The sequence below is a fragment of the Sinocyclocheilus rhinocerous genome, unplaced genomic scaffold, assembly GCF_001515625.1.
Source record: "Sinocyclocheilus rhinocerous isolate Xijiao unplaced genomic scaffold, SAMN03320098_v1.1 scaffold591, whole genome shotgun sequence".
NCBI classification, from domain to species: domain Eukaryota; kingdom Metazoa; phylum Chordata; class Actinopteri; order Cypriniformes; family Cyprinidae; genus Sinocyclocheilus; species Sinocyclocheilus rhinocerous.
Window position 1 is genome coordinate 2,910,778 of NW_015641476.1, and position 18,654 is coordinate 2,929,431.

General features: G+C 39.1%; 1 protein-coding gene across 1 annotated transcript; it reads left to right on the forward strand.

Moving 5' to 3' along the window:
- Positions 1 to 659: 659 nt before the first annotated feature.
- LOC107755024 (epithelial splicing regulatory protein 2-like) lies at positions 660 to 17,152 on the forward strand. The gene is made up of 14 exons (XM_016571664.1): positions 660 to 965; positions 1,459 to 1,587; positions 8,181 to 8,294; positions 8,652 to 8,766; positions 11,021 to 11,116; positions 11,243 to 11,297; positions 11,547 to 11,657; positions 12,944 to 13,076; positions 13,569 to 13,611; positions 14,063 to 14,364; positions 14,488 to 14,724; positions 14,814 to 15,012; positions 15,573 to 15,771; positions 17,011 to 17,152. Exons 1-14 carry the CDS (start codon positions 834 to 836, stop codon positions 17,150 to 17,152), a joined length of 2,007 nt encoding a protein of 668 aa, XP_016427150.1. The 5' UTR covers positions 660 to 833.
- The last annotated feature ends 1,502 nt before the right edge of the window (positions 17,153 to 18,654 follow it).

Sequence of the window (18,654 nt, forward strand, 5' to 3'; positions counted from 1 at the left end):
AAACTATCACAATCATTGATATTATATGTAGCACAATTAATATCAATAGTCTAAAACTTAGTTTTGTGAGACTATGTGTTTGTCTAGTGAGAGTGGCAGAAACGAATATCAGCAGTTTTTGAGAGTTTATGAAAGCGCACTGGCCACATCTAAAATAAAACTTTTATTAGAGCTTTTATTCAGGGAGCTGATATCACGGAGTCTTAATCTTGTGTGAGTGTATGATTTTAAACATATTTGTATGTTTGCTTTTCAAAGTGTATTTCTTTCAACGTACGTGTATCTTTTTACATATATAAACCCGTATATATTAAACGGCGCGTCTGTATAGGTGTGTAGCAGCAAAGCAGGACAAATGAATTCGGAATCTTCTCTCTTACTTCCTAGCGCATAATAAACCAATCAGAACGGGTTACATACAATACGCCCCGCCCTCACCTTTACAAACCAGCCAATCAACGCGCTCCCCCGGGAGATTGACGCCAAACAGGGAGGCCGAACCACAACCAGGTAACCAAGAAAAAACGAGACAGCGAGAAAAGGCTTCAGGGCTTGATATGGGGTTAGCGTGAGACGAACCGGGACTTTTTTCTGCCTTCTTTACCAGTCAAACCAGTAACTCTGGATAGAGAGCACAAGTACTGCAACAGGTAGAGTCTCGTGCCGCACCCTCTCTCGTGTCCTTCTCCTGAAGTAATCTTCTGTCCTTTCTCGTGTACTTCAATTGAATTTCCATTTCTTTTGTTTGCTTCTCTTGGAGAAAGGTGAACCCTCGTGTTACTGTTTTATTTGATCTTTGCTCTTAATTGTAGTTTTTACCCTTGTGGTCCCTGATGGCTTCGCACAGTGATACTCTGGTGGTGTTCTTTGGGGCAACAGCTGGTGCAAATGGGGGTAAACTGGGGTCGGATGAAAGGGAATTAATTCTCTTGGTGTGGCAAATTGTGGATCTACATGAGAATAAGGTACGGACCTTTTGACCCTGTTGTAAGGTCTCTTACTTTAAACTACCCACCTAGTAATACGCTAGTGTTAGAAACCACCTTGACGGCTGACATTCACTAACAAGGAGCGCTTTCAGAGAGTTTACATTGTGATTTACATTACAAGCAGCAGCTGTTTTATTTGATCTGTTTGACAACGTGATTCGAGCATTATAATGTGGTCTTTTCAAGCCACGAGAGACGAAAGCGTGCCTTGTTTGGTGCATGTCATCGCCTGTAGGTCAGTAACCCTGCCGTGTGTGCTTTGCGTTCACACAAACACACTGCCTGAGATAAAATCATCATCGCCATAGTGACTCGGTGTCAAACCCAGTGAGCTGCCTATCTAGACAGCATAGGCGCGTGGAGAACACTGTCTGTGTTCTCGACGGCCAGGTGTGTTAAAGGGCACGCCGATGAGAAAACCCGCTTGAAATGTATTGCGAGGCCCGTTGAAAGATGATGTTGTTAACAGGTGGGCAAGCTTAAGCGGACTCTAGTACAGCCGGACAGTGCGGATCTGTCGGAGCAGTGCAAGGAGGAGACCGGGCTCACGGCGGAGGAGCTGTGCAAGGCCGAGCCGCTGGAGAGCGTCCTGCAGCAGGTGAGAGACCATGTGTTTCTTTCTCGAGCCATGCATCTCTACAGTGTTTGTGTATATTATGGCCTTTCAAACAGCCTAGGAATGTTTTTGTCATTTTAGTTAGAAATTTTAGTTTGTAGTGTTCTAAAATCAATTAAAAGTCACATATAAAACAGTGTCTCCAATTTTTTTAGTAGGCTGTGTGTCAGCATAAGGCAAGTCTTTGATATTGTCCACATGATTTTAGCATTTGTCAGATTTTGGCTTGCTGTGTGTAATGCGTGCGAGTGTGTGTGTGTGTGTGTGTGTGTGTGTGTGGAGTTTGGGTGTGGGAAGGAAGGCACTGACGCTCTGCTCCAGGGGAGAGTGCAGGTCTGGTCTTGTTGTGGACTGATGTGTTAAGCAGACATCTGGAAGACAGAATGTTTACCTGTGAATGCACCCACCTGAGAACCATAAATGTCAGTGAGCGGAGAGTGAGCAAGAGTGATATGGATACAGAGGGATGAACAGAATAGTAGAGAGTGGGATTAAAATTAAAAAGAGTGAGCCAGAGAGATTTTCCTGTTTTCCTTTTCTTCTGCTATCCGTGTTAGGCTCATTTATCAAGCAGGATACAGTTTCGGGTTGCTCCTGAGTTTTGCAGGTATGTTTTGGCAAAAGACAGTGGTCACCAAACGTGTTTTTCAACCATGACGCAGAGAGAATTTGTTGGTGCTTGGGAAACCTGTTTCCACCCCCCACTGTTTCATAATGGACACCCTCTCATTATTGCCCACAGAAAGATATTTAGAGCTTCTAAGTCAAAGCTCAGTTCTGGGACTAGATGTTTGTTGGAATTTATATATATTACATTTATTAAAGTACAAATTAGAACCATTAAAGAATGATTAGTCTCATTTAATACAATTATTTTCTCCAATTTTTTTATTGCATATTGCATTCAGGTGGTGGCATGTTATCTTGATTCAGTCGTAGCCTATCCCCAGGGGGCTCTGTAAATATTAACTAGTGAAATCAATTTCTCCTTGCCTACCTTTCAGAGAGATAGATAGAAAGACAGGCGCTATCAAACCATTGGTTCAGTTCAATTCATTTTCCTTGTTGTTTTCAAAGAAATACAACCACTTCCAACAGGTGTTGGAACTAGAAGTGGGCGATACAACCAAAATCTTATTTCATGATAGGAGTAATTTTATTTATCATATACTAAGATATAATCATAATATAGTTGTTTTTGTTTTATGTTTGTTAAGAACAAATCAAAAAGCAAATTACAAACAATAGGATACAATGTAAGAAAGATACAAATAATAAAAAAAGAGTGCTTTAACTTTTTCAGGTACAGTAGATCTATTTAACAGTAGCATTCAAGTAAGAAATTTTATTATCCAATGTAAATTAAAACTGCACATTATTCACTGAGTGAATTATATATTCACTGATTCTTATTAAAGCTACAAGAGCAAGCACTGCATTTTAGTTCTTTTTGTGGTTTGTTGTGCTTAACTGTTCAACATCAAGCATGCACTTTTTCTCATTCATGTTTCTTTATCACTCATATGTGTCTTGAAGCAGTCCTGCGCAAATATATTCACATACCATGATGTGGCAATCTATCTCTAAACACTTTATATTGTCACCACAATATTTAACATCATAGCGCCCAGTCCTATAAGGAACAGTGAGGGGTTTGGGGAAGGGCTCTCACTCAGGACTTTGACCTGTTATCTTCAGTGAAAGATTCTTTCAAGACCTGTCCCCTACATATGGAATGGTGACGCAACTAACATCAGTTTTCTCACTGTTGTGACTCACTGGTTGATAAAATTGTCCTCATCATTGTGTCTTGGTTAGGAAACAGGTATTTAGGAGGGTTTAGTGAGTTTTTTTTTCTGAGCTTTTACGGCTGATCTGTGCTGTGTGTATTGAGACGTGGCATCCAAAGTGAAACGTAGGGGGGAAAAAAATTTATAGCTGCTGGCACTCACTGGGTGACTCGCTTTGGCTTTGCACCTGCTTTTAGATGCTAACTCTGTGGGAATGGTGAGGTGCTAACACCTGTGTGTGTGTGTGTGTGTGTGTTTAGTGAGTTTTTTTTTCTGAGCTTTTGCGGCTGATCTGTGCTGTGTGTATTGAGACGTGGCATCCAAAGTGAAACGTAGGGGGGAAAAAAAATGTATAGCTGCTGGCACTCACTGGGTGACTCGCTTTGGCTTTGCACCTGCTTTTAGATGCTAACTCTGTGGGAATGGTGAGGTGCTAACACCTGTGTGTGTGTGTGTGTGTGTGCGAGGGAGAAAAGACTTGAAGCAGAATAAAATTGTTACTGTGAGATCATGAGTGTGTTTGTGGGAGAAAATGATCTTGGGTGTGTTTGAGAGACACAGGGTGTGTTAGAGAAATTGTGTTTTCTTCTGTGAGCTCGCTGACAAAGCACAGCAGGCTGGCAAGAGCATGTCAGTACCTGTGAGTGATGAGCAGAGAGCTTTATTTCTCTACAGACTGTCAATGTGAAGGGGGAGTTCTGGCAAATGCCTCTATGAAAGGATGAGTGACACGTTTATCCATGCTTTCATTCAGCCTCAGAAAGACTTCCCATCAGTAAAATGGTCATTTATAGAAATGAATTAGATGGATTTTGGGTCTCATGTTTTTACAGCATTGTATAAAGTGAATACAGAATGGATTAATCAAATCCGGTTGTGACTGTTGCTTAAACATCCTGGTAGTTCAGCCGGCACATTCTGTTACCTTATCTAAAGACACTCTCACTTCACTTCAACCCTGACAGGTTGAGTTCTACTCACAAGTAAGCATCACTATGCCCTACTAATTTTAGAGGGCAGAACGCTTAAAGTGAGTATAGGGCAAGACTGTTTTGTGTTTGCGTTTGGTACATTTTTTTACAGACATGTCATTATCATTCAGTAAAACTTGAAAAAAAAACAATTGCACAATTGTTTTCAATGTTGATAAGAAATGTTTATTGGGCACCAAATGATTTCTGAAGGAGCATGTGACACTGAAGACTGGAGTAATACCTGGTAAAAATTCAGCTCTGCCATCAGTTAAATATATTAAAACAGAAAATAGTTATTTTATGTTGTAATACTATTTCACAATGTTACTGTTTTACTGCATTTTTGATCCAATAAATGCAGCCTTGGTGAGCATAAGAGACTTCTTTCAAAAACTTTCTTAAAAAATCTTATCAAACCTTTGAACAGTAATATATGGAAGGAATATTTTCTGCTGATAGTTGTTTGGTGTACAAAAGCAATTTTAGATATAAAATTCACAGGTTTTAAAATGAATGGTAAAAGCTTGCCACCCGGGATCATGTGATCATAAACGGCAAAATAACTTTAAGTGACCACCATAAGTGCACTTTACTAATAGCCTTAAGGAACGAGCTTTCGTAGAGGGATTCTGCTGCTCACTTGCATTTTGAATGACCCTATAGATTGCATCCCTTTTCTTCAAGGGAGCAAAAGTGCCATTTGGAATTCGGCCTCTTTGTGTACACACACATACACACAGAGCAAACATGACTCAGCAGGACACACTGATTGATTGTCATGCCAAAGATCAAATTTCTCTCTCACTCTCACTGACAGTGGCAGAGGAGAATGTAAAACTGAAACCCAGATCAAGTTTAACTATCTTGTGTATCTTATGCTAGCCATACAAACGCTTTTTCTCAATGCTGGAGTGGCTATTTTACTGATTTTGTCTTTTTGCTTAAAGTAAAAATGGATACAATTTTAAAAGTTTTATTTTAATAGAATTTTCATTTCCAGCCAGTGAAATGTTACCCTTCATATCTAGCTTTTTTTTCCTGGAGTTTGATCTCCCCTGTCTAATTGTGTGTAGGCACAGGGTGTGTCAGTCACAGTGTGTTTTAGCAGAATGTTTGTGTAGCAGAAATTAAGTTTGCACTGAATTATTGCAGTTGCTAATTTGTGCAAGGCGGGGTTGTGTTGTGAAAACAGCCATGAATGCACAATACACAAGTGCACACACTCTCAAACCCTGTAACAAGTGCAGCGCTAAGCGAATGCATTAATTTGTGTTTGTGTTATTACTGTGACTGTGTACCACTCACGCCTTATTTGAGATTACTTAAAATGAGATGTGAAGCTCTTGAATTATACTTTCAGAATTGTCAGGTATTTACAGTTAAGCCCTCAATGACTAACTGGAGCCTTGTATTTGCATGAGGTATGAAGATGGACAGGATATGTGAAAAAACAGCACGTCGCTGTCCAAGAGCGTGATGGGAATGTAGCTGAATGTGCTGCAGTTCTGCCTTCAGTTGTTTTCTATGGTTTGAGAGCTTTATACTGCTTTATTTCTCAAATTCTCCAAAATTGCCAGCTTGTAGATTAGTCAGGTTATGTATGTTGCACTTAATCTTTTAAACTTTTTGTTAGCTACTGTATGTCTTGGTTGCTTTTACTTTTGGTTGCTCTGGGTAAAGGCAACGTTTGCTTGTTATCAGCGCCACCCAAATGATAGGAAAATTAGGCCATAAAGGGGCTATCGGTTTTCTTCAGACTCTGGTCATTCCTGCTCTGTTGTAATTTACTGCAGATTGACTTAAATCATAGAAATGTCATGTTTGATTCATCACATTAAGTTAGTAGTTAAACAATTTTTTTCATAACTCTTGATCTGAGCTTGTATTAGTTTAATTAGTTTGGGGGGGAAAAAAATGCTGTTGATGTAGGTGGTATAACCTAAATCTTACATCACAAGTAATTTTAATATCAGAAAAACTGTATATCATGTTATTTTTGCTGATGTAAAAATGTAACGTATCTTATATACTTGCATAATATAAACTCTGCTTCATTCAGTGCCTTCACTTTTAAAAGTGATTTTTCAAAATGGAAAATAAAATAAAAATGATTGGAGTACATTGAATAAGAAAATACAATTTCAGTGTTTCTAATTCAAAATTCCATATTTAATTAAATGTGTTGATTGCGGTTTCTTTGCAATTGTTTGTGAAATTTGCTAGCACTTTGAGGGAAAACATTTTCTACACTTTTTTTTTTAATGCAAGAACAGCCCTTAATAACGCGTTCTTTTTCATGTTGACTTGTGTGAGACATGTTCTCCTTTGCATTTTCTCATTTCCATGTTTGTCACTCTCATGTGAATATCATAAAGCACTCAAATCAGTTGTCGTGTCATGGTCGTGGTGGTTAGCCTGTACTGCTGTTGACTGATGCAGAGATGGATAAGTTTACTAAACATCTGTAATAGTTCATTAAAGACAGGTGAATGTGGGAGCCCCTATAGCTGTGAGTGAGCAGGTGGTGTGTTTTTAGAGCAGGACAAATGCTCTTCATTTGTTTTGTCATCTATCTCTCTGGTCATGTGAAATACTTTATCTGAATTGAATGCAACGGCCATTGCTCACTTCCTGTATTTTCACCAAACCAGTCTGACCAGCTGCTTAATCTTCAAAACAAAGTTAAACAATTTTTTTCATAACTCTTGATCTGAGCTTGTATTAGTTTAATTAGTTTGGGGGGGAAAAAAATGCTGTTGATGTAGGTGGTATAACCTAAATCTTACATCACAAGTAATTTTAATATCAGAAAAACTGTATATCATGTTATTTTTGCTGATGTAAAAATGTAACGTATCTTATATACTTGCATAATATAAACTCTGCTTCATTCAGTGCCTTCACTTTTAAAAGTGATTTTTCAAAATGGAAAATAAAATAAAAATGATTGGAGTACATTGAATAAGAAAATACAATTTCAGTGTTTCTAATTCAAAATTCCATATTTAATTAAATGTGTTGATTGCGGTTTCTTTGCAATTGTTTGTGAAATTTGCTAGCACTTTGAGGGAAAACATTTTCTACACTTTTTTTTTTAATGCAAGAACAGCCCTTAATAACGCGTTCTTTTTCATGTTGACTTGTGTGAGACATGTTCTCCTTTGCATTTTCTCATTTCCATGTTTGTCACTCTCATGTGAATATCATAAAGCACTCAAATCAGTTGTCGTGTCATGGTCGTGGTGGTTAGCCTGTACTGCTGTTGACTGATGCAGAGATGGATAAGTTTACTAAACATCTGTAATAGTTAAAGACAGGTGAATGTGGGAGCCCCTATAGCTGTGAGTGAGCAGGTGGTGTGTTTTTAGAGCAGGACAAACGCTCTTCATTTGTTTTGTCATCTATCTCTCTGGTCATGTGAAATACTTTATCTGAATTGAATGCAACGGCCATTGCTCACTTCCTGTATTTTCACCAAACCAGTCTGACCAGCTGCTTAATCTTCAAAACAAGAAAGCACATGCACACAGAGCAGCGTGTGTACATATGACTACATAATGTGGGTGTCCTCTGTGCTGCCCTTGACATTGTTGTAGAAAGTTCAGTGGTTTAAGCTTAACCTTGTTTTGTTTTTATTTAGTTTTTAAAAAAAAAAGAAAATTCTCACTGATCCTTCTCAACGGTGTAGATGTAAAGGGAAGTGAATCTAATACCTACACCTGTGTGTAATGCTGTGGAGTTTTAGAATATAAATAATAAAGTTTTGATCCATTCCTTCTCTGTTTTTCACTGTTTCTGTTCCTGTCTCTAGTTTTATCAGTCGGTGTCAGCTGAACTGAAGTCTCTGGGTAGAAGCTCCTACACACTTTGTGTGGATGGACCACTGCTTATCCGACAGGTGCTGCACCCTGAGGCCTCCAAAAAGGTAACACCCTCCATCCAAAGTCCAAACACACTGTCATCCTTGAGTATTTGCATTTAATCCACCCTTAACTAAGGCTATTGAAAACTGAAAAGGAAAAGCCTAGGTGTGTGTGTGTGTGTATTGTTCTGACATTTCTAAATTAGCTGTCAGTCTGTGGTATAATCTGTTTAGCAGCAACATGTTATAATCTTTACAGGAATGCTGTGCTCCTCCAGAGGACATTAAAGTGCCCTCAATCCATTCCCTACCTTTTCCCTCTTTTTTTACTGTTTGATCTCCTCTGCCCTTCCCTCAGGCTCCTCCTAAACATTTTCTAGTGTGCATCTCCCTCATTTGTCTGTGTGTGTTTTGTTGAAGAATCTAGTCCTGCCAGAGTGCTTCTACACGTTTGTGGACTTGAAGAAAGAGTTTCACAAATGCTGCCCCAACGCAGGCCCTGTCAAAGATCTCACTCTGACCTCCATGCTGGACTGTATCCTGCATATGCTTTGGGTTTTACTGTGCTATTTGTGGAAGGTGGTGGTCCCAAATTTTTTTTTTTCCTTCTTCAAATACCAGTATTTAAAGATCAGGGGCAGGGCCCGTATTCTTAAAGATTCGAAGAATCCTCTCAGAAAGCTCCTAATTTAGCTTAAAAATTTCTACGTAGGAGTCTTAGCTTCAGAGCGATTCAGGACCAATCTGAGAGCAACTCTCAGCAAGGAAAAGACAAAAACTTTCATCTTAGCGAGGAGACGGAGCTGACCCAATTGCTACGCATGACACAGTCACAGAAGACTGTGATTGGTTGGTTGTCCAAGAAATAAGAAAAGAGTGCTTTAGGGTTTATTATAAGCCTTCCTGTTTTACCATACTCTCTCACACGCATTATATATATATATATATATCTCCGTGAACTTCTTTCTGTAACGTGTCACAAAAACGAACCTAAACTCAGCGAATACTTCACACACAGATTTGAGAAATATGTCTATAGAAAAATTGAAGTGTCTACTTTTAAATGAACCAATTCAAATCAAAAACAAATATTCTCTGATTATGTAATAATCTAAACTAAAAAACTAAAGCGAGGTATAGTCTTTCCCGTCTCAGAGCTCATTATCTACAGCCATACCTGCGCGCAAACGCCCTCATCACCTAGATACAAAAAAATAGATTAAAAAAAAAATCAAGATTCATCTGCTTGTCATTGTTTTTGGAAGAAGACTTGAGGAATAAGCCGGAATTTACCTCCGAAGAACAGCACGATCTGACACGGCTTTATTCAGCGGAGGAGATCATTTCTTACATTAGTTAACATGTTATTTTTTTAGGCTACATAAACTTGTACGCATTTTACTAGTTATGCTTTTCCTATCTTGCCAAACTGAAATGTGTGAAAGAGTAAAATATAATTGCTTTGAAAAGTTTAATGCTTACAGCTTGATACATGTACCCCTGGTTTCACAGACAAGGCTGAAGTCTAGTCCCAGATTAAATACATTTCTGAGCTGTTTTAACTGAAAGAAACTTGCACATACATACCTTAAAATACCATTGTTTTATCTCAAGATGCACCAGTAATGTTTTCTTCTGGCACGTTTATAAAAGTTACTTAAATTTACTTTTAAGCTTTTTTGTTATTTGGATATTTTGCAGAGTAATTATATTTGTTAACTAAAGAAGGTTACATTTTTTATTAAAATGCTTAAGTATTACAGTTGTTTTAAAGCTAAAAGGCTAAACTATTCCATGTTTAACTCAAACTGAAATAATTAAGAATTTCATTTCTATGCATCAAGGTTTATAGGGATTTTATGAAGTAATTAACGATTCAAAAGATTGTTACTTATTGAGTAATTAAGTTACTTTTCAGACAGAGTAATTATAAAAGTAATTTAAATACAATATTGATGATGTAATTAGTAATAAGTCATTAATTACTTGTTTAAAGTAATTTACCCAACACTGGTTACGGCGATGGAGAAATGAGCTGTACGTCATCTGAAGGTTTTAGATCCAGTCACTGTTCTCCACTGGAGCAGTTTCTGTCAGTTTTTTTTTGTTCTGTGCGTGACTCGAATGCAATGTCGTGCGCAAGATGCAGAAAGGTCGGATGCGAGTGCATATATGGGCTTGACTCGTTGCACATTCATACAGACAGTATTCAAGACGCTACTGTAAGCTGCTGTTTGAACGGGACATTTCAAGACTCACACCTGTAAGTAAATGCAGTTGTCAATTCCTAAAACTGACAATGTGAACGTGGCCATAGTTAATGTAGTGATTGCTTTCATTTCTGGCCCTATGTCGGAGATGCTAGTCTGTCTCTAATATCGGTCACAAACATGATCACTGCACAATCTAATGTGTAGTGTCTTATTAACACACTGTCATGCATTGTGTGCAATGCATTTCTTCTCGCTCTTCACGTTTTGTTGATTTTCTCCACTGCTAAAGAAACTCTTAAGCCTCTTAAAAGTCCTTGTCAGTACTCTTTAACAATTTTGGACCTTAAGAGCTCTTTTAAGGGTTAAGATGCTTTCTGAATTGCTTTCTTCTTTACTGGGATCGTTTCTTTAATTCTAAGAGGAATTTTCTTAGAATTGTGTCATTAGGAGCATCTCTTTGCACTAAGAATTTTCATGAATACGGGCCCAGGATTATAATACGATTTCAGCATTTTCAGCTGTTTTGGTAGGAATATGTGCGTTCACATATGCATATGACCTTGACATTGTTGTCAGATGTGTGTATTCCTGCAGCGGTGGAGCAGGAGGCCGGAATGAGGGAGGTGAAGAACATGGTTCTGCTAATTCTGCACCTCCTGACTGAGCCTTACAGTGAGTCACTCAGCATAGTGGATTGATCCGTGCAGTTTATATACTGATAAAACCTTACATATTTTGCTTTTGATATGCACAACTGATCATGTGATCTCATAATAACGGAGTTTTTTTTCTTTGTAGATCACACATTCTCCACTTTTGAGACTGTAAACTACAAGTTTGAATCCGGAGCATGGTATTTACTCATATTTGTCATAGTTTGATTTTTTTTTTCTGATATGTTTTGTTTGTCTGAGCAGTGAGGAATTTCCCTTTTACTGCTGTCCAGAATGTTCTTACTTTAAGAGCTGATGACATTGACCATAAGTTTTCAAATACATCTGTGGGGTTTCCCATTATAAGACTATGTTTGACTATGGTCATCGCCCATAAGAATGCTTCTAAGCATGAATGATTGTTTCCTGTGTGTGTGCATGGCTTCCAGCAGTAAGACAGAAGCTGTGGACAGCGAGACGGTCATCAGAGCTCGTGGGTTGCCATGGCAGTCATCTGATCAGGACATCGCTCGCTTCTTCAAGGGCCTCAACATTGCCAAGTGAGATTACAGCTCAGCTTAACACTGAAAGGCACACTCGCAATGACATGGTGCATGCACTCAGAAAAGACCCTTAAGTACACATTAAGGTCTTACCGAGTTTTGCATTGCACTGTTAAAGGCAAATCCAGCCAAATGTCAAATCGGGACTTTCACTGGTGAAGTAGCTTTACTTGGAGTGTCCAAGCTGAATTCTAAGAGGAATTTTCTTAGAATTGTGTCATTAGGAGCAACTCTTTGCACTAAGAATTTTCATGAATTATAGGATGAAAATTTAGGATTATAATACGATTTCAGCATTTTCAGCTGTTTTGGTAGGAATATGTGCGTTCACATATGCATATGACCTTGACATTGTTGTCAGATGTGTGTATTCCTGCAGCGGTGGAGCAGGAGGCCGGAATGAGGGAGGTGAAGAACATGGTTCTGCTAATTCTGCACCTCCTGACTGAGCCTTACAGTGAGTCACTCAGCATAGTGGATTGATCCGTGCAGTTTATATACTGATAAAACCTTACATATTTTGCTTTTGATATGCACAACTGATCATGTGATCTCATAATAACGGAGTTTTTTTTCTTTGTAGATCACACATTCTCCACTTTTGAGACTGTAAACTACAAGTTTGAATCCGGAGCATGGTATTTACTCATATTTGTCATAGTTTGATTTTTTTTTTCTGATATGTTTTGTTTGTCTGAGCAGTGAGGAATTTCCCTTTTACTGCTGTCCAGAATGTTCTTACTTTAAGAGCTGATGACATTGACCATAAGTTTTCAAATACATCTGTGGGGTTTCCCATTATAAGACTATGTTTGACTATGGTCATCGCCCATAAGAATGCTTCTAAGCATGAATGATTGTTTCCTGTGTGTGTGCATGGCTTCCAGCAGTAAGACAGAAGCTGTGGACAGCGAGACGGTCATCAGAGCTCGTGGGTTGCCATGGCAGTCATCTGATCAGGACATCGCTCGCTTCTTCAAGGGCCTCAACATTGCCAAGTGAGATTACAGCTCAGCTTAACACTGAAAGGCACACTCGCAATGACATGGTGCATGCACTCAGAAAAGACCCTTAAGTACACATTAACAGTGTAATGCAAAACTCTGAAAAACCTTAAAGGCATATCTAGCCAAATCTTACATCAGGACTTTCACTAGTGGAAAAGTAGCTTTACGTGGAATGTCCAAGCTGATTTATCATAAAGAGTACATTTTAAAGGATGCATACTAAATGTGTTGTTTCTCTGCCTTTGTTTGATTTTTGTGGGTGTGTGTTTGTATCAGAGGTGGCGTTGCACTGTGTTTAAATGCTCAGGGCCGGAGGAATGGGGAAGCTCTGGTGCGCTTCATAAACTCTGAGCACAGAGACATGGCACTCGAGCGACATAAACACCACATGGGCAACAGATACATTGAAGTAAGTTCACCTCCTCAAAGCATCCAAACCATGCTTTATTTTACTCTGATCATCTCAAAAAATGCATTGTGCAACAACACTCCCTTTTAATCTGAGACATTACATGATTCTTTACATGAGACATTACATGATTCTTACATGCAACAAATTAAATGGATACTAGGCTTGTGCGAAACTACATATTGTCATAACCGACTAGTGTTTGAGTTGTCGGATGCAACAAATTTAGAGACCCCACTTTCTGGAGAGTTTACTTTGACAGTCTAACAGCATGCTAAAGCACAGCATACTAAAGAAGCTGCATCTCTGAGCTTATTCCCTTTAAAGTATTGTTGTTGTTAATTTTAAAGGTAAAATCTGAAAAATATAATAACATAAGTAATTAACAAAGTGACCATCTTGACCCATCCCTAATTTTCATCTGAATAATACAATTATATACAATCAAAGGCATGCAGTCCACTCCTATGACACTGTATTTTTTTGTTTCAGGTGTATAAAGCGACTGGGGAGGAATTTCTGAAGATTGCAGGAGGTGAGTCATTTACATGAAGTCTTGAGTTGTAATATGAGCAGACACTTTCCATTTGTAGATAAATCTCCATCCGCTATTCCCAGGTGTGTGTGTGTGTGTGTGTGTGTGTCAGTCCCTCATTTTTACCCCCTCTGTGGGAATGAAAGACTCTTTGTGAGTCTCTTCCCCTTGCTGACTCATGTAGGGCAGGTAGAGGGGGAAACTCTATTCCCCTTTCCTCCTGCCCCCCGCTCTGGCCAGGCCACAGAGAAACAGAGCCGTTCCCTCAGGGAGGAAGATGGGTCAGCAGCCTCTGAAAAGCCTCACACACAGCAGGTGTAAAAGAACAGCGGCCTGCCGAGATATCATTACAGCGCGTGTGGATGTGTCTGCTGAAAGGTTTAACAGCAGCTGAGAGTCTGTCTGACATTGTTACCACTCGCCATTTTTAAATGTCCTCATCTTTTGACAGGCACGTCCAATGAGGTAGCTCAGTTTCTTTCTAAGGAAAACCAAGTGATAATCCGAATGCGTGGGCTTCCGTTCACCGCTACTACTCAGGATGTTCTGGGCTTCCTGGGCCCAGAGAGCCCGGTGACGGATGGGACGGAGGGGCTTCTGTTTGTGAAGTACCCAGACGGACGTCCCACAGGCGATGCGTTTGTTCTCTTTGCCTGTGAGGAATATGCCCAGAATGCCCTGAAGAAGCACAAACAGATCCTGGGCAAGAGATACATTGAGCTGTTCCGCAGTACTGCAGCTGAGGTCCAACAGGTACAGATGATTTATATTTAAGCAGAGCAAAAAAAGAAAAAAAAGCTGGTGTACATTTGTATGAAACCAACATCTCGTTTTTCATTGCTGTTTTCTTGACCTTCTTTTGTATCTTCAAACTAGGTTTTGAATCGCTACATGTCCACTCCATTGATCTCCACACTTCCTCCTCCTCCGCCTCAGATGGTGTCTGTACCTGTGTTAGCCACGTCACCCTTCATCACCACCGGCAGCACGCGAGACTGCATCAGGCTGAGAGGTCTGCCGTACACTGCCGCCATCGAGGACATCCTGGACTTTATGGGAGAACATACCATTGATATCAAACCACATGGGGTGCACATGGTCCTTAACCAACAGGTGACAGAGGAACTTAATGAAACTAGAAACTTCAGGTGTTTCTAGAATGACCCTTTGACCCTTTTTTTTTTTTTGGTTTGTCTTTTTAGGGTCGACCCTCTGGTGATGCCTTCATTCAGATGAAGTCAGCTGACCGTGCGTTTATGATGGCTCAGAAGTGCCACAAGAAGATGATGAAGGATCGTTATGTAGAGGTGTTCCAGTGCTCCACTGAGGAGATGAGCTTTGTGCTGATGGGGGGAACGCTTAACCGCAGCGGCCTCTCGCCGCCTCCTTGCAAACTGCCCTGTAAGAGACTGTCTGCTACTTTATGGAGCTTTCTTTTTTTTGTCAAATGCTTGTTGGAAACCGCATGATAAGATGAACTGCGCTGTTAATTTGGGTTAGTATTTAGCGTGAGCCAGCAGCTGTAATCTGTTCCTGTTCAAGAGATGCTGATCTGTTTGCAGTGTTCCAACCTGCGCTCTTCTGCTCCTATCAGCTGGGCTGTTTGAGATAAAATTTCAGTTTATCTACAAGAAAGCGGTGTGATCACCTCTGTCACGGATCTAAAGGTGCAACATTTTGGCATTTTAGAAAGAGCAAGCCTGTAGCGGCACTAAAGGAAGGGCTGTTTACTCTGTAATTTGATTTGGTTGTTTGACCTTGGCTTGAGAATGGGCCGTATGTGCTCACAATACATCAGAGGACACAGTAGTTGTCTCTGTGCCAGTTAAGCCAAGTATACATGACATTCACACACTCCTGCAAGGTCAGCTGTGTGTGTGTGTGTGTGAGAGAGAGAGAGATTTAGCATGCCCACATGGTGAAAATTTATTTTGAATAAAGCACTGTCATGTCTTTCTCAGGTCTCTCTCCACCAACATATGCTGCATTTCCTGCAACTCCAGGTATGCTTCCCACTGAGGCAGCGTTGTATCAGCCCCCCCTGCTGGCCACTCCAAGAACTCCACAGGCCCCAGCACACAACCCTGTACCTGCTTTAGCCTACTACTCTCCCCAGCTTTACATGAACATGAACATGAGCTACACCACTTACTACCCCAGGTACAAGGAGAAGACTCATATCTGTGCAAAGATTTACCTCATCTTTACATGCCACTTTGTTAAATGGTTATGTTGTCTGTGGCACATAGTGGGGTTAAATTTAGCTGTGCAATTTATTTATTAAACATTAGCATATTTATAATCCCCATAAAAAAAAAAAAGATAAACACCAATGTTCAGTATATAAATGTATTCGTAATAATAACATTAATAATAATAATCACGGTCACAATAACTATGGTTTCAACAAGTAATATACACTACCATTGTAGGTGTTAAAAGTATCAGCTATTTCCACAAAATGATTAAACGGCACAACTGTTTTTAATATTGATAATAATAAATGTTCCTTGATCAGCATATTAGAATGATTTCTGAAGGATCATGTAACAGTGAAGACTGGAGTAATGATGCTGAAAATTCAGCTTTACCAACACAGGAATAAAATACATTAAAGAGGGTTGAGTTAGATGGAAATGAGTGATGCTTTGATTTGGGCACGGGTCTGTGTGTGCTTTCTCTCTCAAAATATATAAATGTATAGCCATGGAGATTTTCTAGATATTCTAGTTTATTTTCTGTTGTGTGGTGGGGTTGGTAAAACTGTGCTCAGCATGCAGCGCCCCTGCCCTCTCCTCTAAGGCGTGTGACACTCTGAGCTGTGCGTCTAACACTGTTCACAAAGCGTAGCACAGTGGCGCGTGTGTCAAATGCCGAGTTCAGGTTTGACTCCTGGCTGAACCGATGAAATGGATCCGAGCCCAGTCCACCCTCCAAGTGTGCTTTTAACCTCTGATACAAAATGCACACTACGGGCCTCTGTGTGCGGGAAGTATTTCTTTTTTGGCAGGTGGTCTGGACCCCCTCTTTCTTTCTATATCTATAGTACATTTGACAATATTAATATAGAAAACATTTATTTTAAATTGTAATACATCTTTCAATATAACTGTTTGTACTGATTTTTTTTTTTAGCAAATCAATGTTCCTTGGTGACCATGAGAGCTCTTTCAAAAACATTAAAAAGACTTCGCAATCCCAAACTTTTGAATGGTTGTTTGCTTCATAAGTCTTATTGAAACATGTGGTCAATCAGCTGTATTACAAAATGCTTCAAATGTACTCCTCCATTCAGGATGTATAATCCATGTTGTAATATGATTTGTTAATGCATCTATTTTCTATTATGGAAAACCTTTTTTTCCTCTCAAACTCGTCTCATCTCTCTCTGTTGACTAGTCCACCGGTCTCTCCCTCCACGGTGAGTTATTTTGCGGCCCCGCCGGGTTCAGTAGCAGCAGCTGTGGCCGCCCAGCCGGCCCCTGCTATCGCGCGTGTGTCAAATGCCGAGTTCAGGTTTGACTCCTGGCTGAACCGATGAAATGGATCCGAGCCCAGTCCACCCTCCAAGTGTGCTTTTAACCTCTGATACAAAATGCACACTATGGGCCTCTGTGTGCGGGAAGTGTTTCTTTTTTGGCAGGTGGTCTGGACCCCCTCTTTCTTTCCATATCTATAGTGCATTCATGCTTGGACATCTTATGTGCAACCCAGTATGATGCATACTTTTTATTTCTGCTGTACAGTGTATTGGGGTGGTGTGTTAAATGCATATGTTTGGACATACACTGGTGTCACCTCTTAGGTTATGACGCACTGCACTTCAGATCTGTTTGAAGAGCCTTGCAAATGAATTACATTTAGTATGCTCAATACTCTTTCCTTCATTTACCTGTAGTTTTTTACATTTTCAAACATGCAGTAGACATAGGGGTGTGAACGTGTGATCTGATAATGATTTAATTCAATTGATTCAGGTTTTTGCCTTTTAATATTATTGTGGAAATCATAACCCAAACTTTTGGATGTTAGTAAGATCGATTGCTTGCACTTAAAAAATGTTCTAAAATATTTCTATTTCAAATAAATGTTGTTCTTTTGAACTTCCTATTCATCAACACCTCTTAGGTTATGACGCACTGCACTTCAGATCTGTTTGAAGAGCCTTGCAAATGAATTACATTTAGTATGCTCAATACTCTTTCCTTCATTTACCTGTAGTTTTTTAAATTTTCAAACATGCAGTAGACATAGGGGTGTGAACATGTGTGATCTGATCATGATTTAATTAAATTGATTCAGGTTTTTGCTTTTTAATATTATTGTGGAAATCATAACCCAAACTTTTGGATGTTAGTAAGATCGATTGCTTGCACTTAAAAAATGTTCTAAAATATTTCTATTTCAAATAAATGTTGTTCTTTTGAACTTCCTATTCATCAAGAAAATCCTGAAAAAGTGTCATGGCTTACACAAAAATATTAAGCAGCAAAACCCATTTTAACATTAAAAGGGTTACTTACAAAAACATAACTCTTAATGAATTCTAACTTTTGACTGGTAGCGTATAACACACACACACACTATCCATTGTTAAAAATGGATATGCTCACCAAGGCTGCATTTATTTGATTTAAAAATACAGTAAAAACAGTAATATTGTGAAATGGTTAGAATTTAAAATAACTGTTTTCTATTGTGAAATATAATGTATTCCTGTGATGCAAAGCTGCATTTTCAGCATTAATTACTCCAGTCTTCAGTGTCACATGATCCTTCAGAAATCATTCTATTATGCTGATTTGGTGCTCAAGAAACTCAATTTCTTATCAATGTGTAAAACAGTTGTGCTGCTTAATATTTTTTCCAGGATTCTTTAATAAATAGAAAGTTCAAAAGAACATTTATTTTAAATGGAAATCTTTTGCAACGTTATAAATGACTTTACTGTCACTTTTGACCAATTGAATGCATCCTTTCTGAATAAAAGTATTAATTTCTTCAAAATATATATTTTTTAACATCCATTTAATAATAATAAAA